The sequence below is a fragment of the Elephantulus edwardii genome, unplaced genomic scaffold (assembly GCF_000299155.1).
Source record: "Elephantulus edwardii isolate Elephantulus edwardi_28Jun2011 unplaced genomic scaffold, EleEdw1.0 scaffold00127, whole genome shotgun sequence".
Lineage (NCBI taxonomy): Eukaryota > Metazoa > Chordata > Mammalia > Macroscelidea > Macroscelididae > Elephantulus > Elephantulus edwardii.
The window spans coordinates 2,200,374-2,205,667 of record NW_006399877.1 but is presented as its reverse complement, the minus strand read 5'-3'; the positions used below and the strand labels follow the sequence as shown (position 1 = coordinate 2,205,667).

General features: G+C 54.9%; 1 protein-coding gene across 1 annotated transcript in view; it reads left to right on the top strand.

Moving 5' to 3' along the window:
- The first annotated feature begins 4,998 nt into the window (after positions 1 to 4,998).
- TRAF3IP1 (TNF receptor-associated factor 3 interacting protein 1) overlaps positions 4,999 to 5,294 on the top strand; it is a 54,138-nt gene continuing 53,842 nt past the window's right edge. Inside the window, exons 1-2 of the mRNA XM_006893507.1 lie at positions 4,999 to 5,016; positions 5,071 to 5,139. Of these exons, the coding sequence (XP_006893569.1) occupies positions 4,999 to 5,016; positions 5,071 to 5,139 (87 nt within the window). The remainder of the gene's footprint in view (positions 5,017 to 5,070; positions 5,140 to 5,294) is intronic.

Genomic DNA, 5,294 nt, shown 5'->3' with positions numbered 1-5,294 from the left:
GGGTCGGGGTAATGATGGGGTCCGGCTGCTGGCTCGGGTCCTGGCCAGGGCTGGGATAATGATGGGGGTCGGGGTACTGGCCGGGGTTGGGGTGCTGGTTGGGGTCAGGGTACTGGCCGGGGTCTGGGTACTGGCCAGGGTCAGGCTGTTAGTCAGAGTCAGGGTGCTGGCTGTTGTGGAGGTTTGATGGTGGGGGTTGCTGTCCAGGAGCAGGGTACTGGAGGGAGCAGAGTGCTGTCCAGGGTTGGGGTAGTGGCCAGGATTGGGGTAATGGAGGGCCAGGGTGCTGGCCGAGATCGTGGTGATGGCCAGGGTAAAGGTAATGGTGGGGTTCAGGGTACTGGCTAGGTTGGGGTGATGGTCAGGAGTTGGGTACTGGAGGGGGGTCAGGGTGCTGGCTGGGGTTGGGGTGATGGCCAGGGTCAAGGTGCTGGCTGGGGTAGAGTGTGGTCAAGGATCAGGGCTGGGCTTGGGGAGCCCCCAGGCTGCTGACTGGGGCTGAGGTGGGCCTGGGCTGGGCTGTAGGTGGTGGTGAGTGGTTGGGGCCTGTGTCAGGGTGGAGGATGGAGGCAGAGTGCACACTGAGGCTGAGAGCTGGAATTGGGTTCAGTCTGAGCCAGGGCTGCATTGGGAGCCTGGGTACTTGGGCCTTTAGCCTGGCCTCTATCCCAAGGGGTGGTCCCTGGACCTAACCTGTAAGAGCACTGTGTCCTTTGTGGGAATTGTTGGCTCTGGCCCTGGCCCCCTTGTTGCCCATCCCATGCTGTCCATGCAGCCTGCTCCCTTCCAGGGTTTCCTCTGGCCCTGCAGCGCCATGGTGGTGCGTCGGTGCCCCAGACTCCCCAGCAATGGAGCTCTTGTTCGCATGTCTTCCAGGCTGCACACAGGAGCTCTGGTGGTATGTGGCTAAGCGCTCTGTGATGAGGCCAATGGTTGAAACCAAGCCGCTGGTCCTTGGGAGATTGACGAGGACCGTGACAGAGGACCGTATTCCCCTTGACAGCCCCACATCGGTGACCAGTGGCACCTGCACCTTCCTTTCCCCATTGTTGGTGTTGTCAGCGTTAGTTACTATCTCATGGCAACTTCACAGACCACAGGAGGGAGGGCTCCCTGTCCTGCACCGTCCTCACTGCCCACGGGTGCCCTAGTCCGCTGCTGAGGCTGCTGGGACCTGTGCCTTTCCACGCCACGGCTTGTCTTCTAGCACTATGCTGAATAATTCTTTGTTGTGAGCCACAGGATTTTCATTGGCTAATGAAAAAATTGATTGTGCTTATGTGAAATCTACACTCAGACCAGGAAGCAGTCCTCAGAACAGCGCAGGGAAACACTGCATGGTTCTAAATCAGGAAGGGAGTGCATCAGAGCTGCGTCCTGTCTCCATACCTTTTCAATCTCTATGCAGAACAGATCATTCGGGAAGCTGGGCTTCGTGAGGACAAATGTGACATCAAGATTGGAAGAAGACTCATCAACAACCTATGTTATGCAGATGACACGACCTTGTTTGCTGAAACAGAAGAAGACCTGAAGCACTTGCTGCAGTGAAGGACTATAGTCTTTAATATGGATTGAAGCTTAACATCAAGAAGACAAAGATTCTCACCTCTGGGCCACTTGGCAGCACCATGATGGATGGAGAAGAGATTGACATTGTTAACAATTTCAGTTTGCTTGGCTCCACAAGCAACACTCTGGGCACCAGCAGTCAGGAAGTCAAAAGATGAATTGCACTGGGAAAATCTCCTGTCAGGGACCTCTCCAGAGTGCTGAAAAGCAACGATGTCAGTCTAGAGACTAAAGTGCGCCTAATCCAGGTCATGGTCTTGGCAGTTACTTGTTATGCTTCAGAGAGCTGGACAATGACTAAGGATGACAGAAGAAGGATAGATGCCTTTGAGCTGTGGTGCTAGAGAAGAGTCTTGAACATTCCATGGACTGCCAAGAAAACAAATAGGTCTGTCTTGGGGAGGGTGAAACCAAGTCTCTCCTTGGAGGCTAGGATTTTGAAGCTCCATGTCACATACTTGGGCACGTGGCCAGGAGAGACCAGTCCTTGGAGAAGGACACTGCGCTTGGAAGGGTAGAGAGAGACAGTGCAGGAGAGGAAGACCCCAGATGAGAGGGATTGACACAGTAACTGGGGCATTGGGGGTTGGTATATTGGAATTAGTGAGACTTGCTCAGGACAGGGTAGGGTTCAGAGCTGCTGTACATAGGGTCACTATGGGTTGCAGGCGACTTGACGGTACATTTCAGCTACATTACAACAATAAAAAAAAGCCAGTATGTCTTGGAGAAGGTGCATCCAGAGTGCTCCGTGGAGGCAAGGATGGTGAACTTGGTCTTAAATACATAGTTAGGACGGGTCCGTCTTTGAAGAAAGATGTCCTGGTGGAAAATGTGGAGGGTCAGTGAAGGAAGGCAAGACCTCACTGAGATGGACTGATAGGGTGACTGTGATAAAGCATGCCAGAGATGTTGAGGGTGGCTCAGGATGGGACAGGGCTCAGGTCTGCTGTTCATAAGGTCCCTGTGAGTCGTACTTGACTTGATGGCACCTAACAACAACAACAGCTTTGGACATGAATGGCAGGCCTTTGTGCCTAGACTGTCTTAGTCTGAAGGGTCGTCTGAAACCTGCCACCATGGGCAAGCGCAGCTTCCATTCAGCCTTGTAGCAACATGAAGCCACTGCAGGGCACACCCGACAGGTGGGTGGGGTGGTGAATTCCTGCACCAGAGGGACGGGAACTTTGTTGGTGAACCTGGGCAAGCTGCCCGCCTGAGTGCATAGAAGCTGTGTGGTGTAAACACTGGATCGTTGGGTGGAGTCAGCCAAGGGGGCATCTCTGGGGGCAGCACCTGTTTCCACGTGCGTGTGGGCAGGCTGCGATGTGATGTGCTCTTCAGGGGTCAGGTAGGCTTGCAGTGCCTTGCTGGCCCCTTTTGTCCTCTGACTTCATTCCCTTCCATTGGCCGGTCGCCTTACTCTTCTGCCACCTTTGCTCTTCATCTCTGCTACCTCGCCTTTGCTGGTCACATGTGGCCTGACCAGCGCCACAGTGAGAATCCCGTGCTATGTTCTCAGATGCTGCCGAGTTGGTTCTGACACCTGATGGCCTGTGTGTGATAGGACAGAACTCATGCCAGCACCTGCTCATGGTGGTGCTGTGCCCAGGTCATTGGTGTGGTCATGGGCACGGAGTCAGGCTGCCTGGCTGAGGGCCTGCCGATTTGCCTGACTCTCCGCTTTACTGGGGACATTTGATGGCCAGCCCGGAGGCACCTGATTCGAATCCACCAGCTGCTCCATGGGGGAAAGACGGGCAGTCTCCTGGGTGGATAAGTGCTTCAGAACACTCAGTGTAGAGTCAGCTCTGGATGGGTTCCAACTCCACCGTCCATGGCAACAACAGCTGCTGTAGTAGACTGCAAGCAGAGAGCTCCTTAGAGGCAGGGAGAGTGTCAGGAGGGGCCAGTCCCTGGAGAAAGCCAGGAGGATGAGGGCACGCTCAACAGTGAGCCGCTGACAGTGGGCTCGGGCATATGAGAGAAACACGAGGATGGTACCAGGTAAGGCGGGATTCAGAGCTCTTCACGGAGTTCCAGGAGTCGGCGTTGACCGGGTGGCATCTAACAGTAGCTACGGCCACTACGATTTTACCACGCGTGATGTCCTTCCCTGGAATGGCCTCTGAGAATGCACCTGGGGTATGGGAGATGAAGTGCCACCATCCTTGTTTCTAGGGCACTCGACTTCACTTCTTCAAAGACAGGTTTGTTTTCCTGACAGTAAAGGGTGTCTATTCATGTTCATTGTTCACGACAGAGTGTAAAGACATCAGTTCTTCAGACTTTGTTTCATTGTCTAGCGTTCACACACTATGGAGGCCCTCTCTGGACAGCATTTCACCAGCAGAGGAAGATGCAGGATGAGATGGATTGACACAGTGGCTGGGGTAATGGGGCAGGCGTGTCAGAGACAGCACGACAGGCTCAGGATAGGACTGGGTTCCGAGCTGTAGTGCACAGGGTCACTGTAAGTCACAGGTGCCACGATGGCACTTAACAAGAACAATCGAAGATGATCTAGAAAGCACAGGGAGTTCTAGAGAGATTTAACCAGAGAGGACCCAGCCAGCATAATGTCTGCTCCAGTGCGTGAGGCTGCAGACACCACAGCTCAGTCAGGCACACCTTAGTCTTCAGAGCACCTACCGCTGCTGCACTGGAACCAGTCAGACCCCAGCGGCCCCATGGGCTGTCTCGTGGGCCTCTCCTCCCTCCAGCTGCCCCCTCTGCTGCCTGCCCTGTGCTTTGCTGAAGCCACCTGAGCTTCTTGGAACACTCACTTCCACACTTGGAAGAACTAGTCTGAGAGCTTGGGGCATGTGTGACTGTGGGCTGGGAGGAACAGAAAGCACTGTGCCCAGAGAGCTGGCTTCAGGGTTACTGAGGTGCCATTGGCCTGAGCAGGTGGTGGGGACCGAACAGAGGGGAGTGGAACAGGGTCCCAAGATGAGAGGACGCAGCTGGTGACGGTGGTGCTCCAGGCTGCTGGGTCGCTGTCCTTTTTGGGGTCCATGTTCACACTGCCCTAAGGGCCGTGGTAAGATGCCTTGCTGGCTGGGTCCTTGAGGTCTTCACATTGCACTCATGTCTGGTGTTGCCTTGATGCCTGTGTAGGGCAGCCCTCACGGTGTGGGGACTCCTGGGGTTCTGCTCAGCCCTGGCCCTTCAGAGACACTTCCTGGCCTCCCTCAGCTCTTAGGTTCTCAGTTTAGATGTGGGTGCCAGGACTGCATGTCCTGTGTGTGTTAGCACTGCCCCTCAGTGCCTCTTCAGCACCGTGCACGTCCCACATCAGTGCACCTGCCTGTGTGTCTGTTGGTCTGTCCCTCAGTGAGGCCCAGGCTGGACCTGGCACGTGACTACTCTGCTCACACACTTGTGATTGACTCAGTGCAGGCTGATTTGGAAGCCTTTCTGAGCATGGGCTTACGTGGACACGTGAGGAAGTGCGTATGAGGACCGCTTGTGATCTACTTTGTTTGTCTTTTGTAGGTGATTCGAATCACTGGTTTCATGAAGGGCCTCTACACGGAAGCCGAGATGAAGTCGGACAATGTTAAGGTGAGTGTCAACCAGGTGTCCTCCCAGCTTGTCCTGTGAGTGGGTGCACGTTGAGTGTGAATGAGCTGGACCACGATCGTGGGGCGGCAGTTACGTGGTTGTGTGATGGGTGGTTGGATGATGCTCAGGGGTGATGTTCACGTGGTGGTGTGATG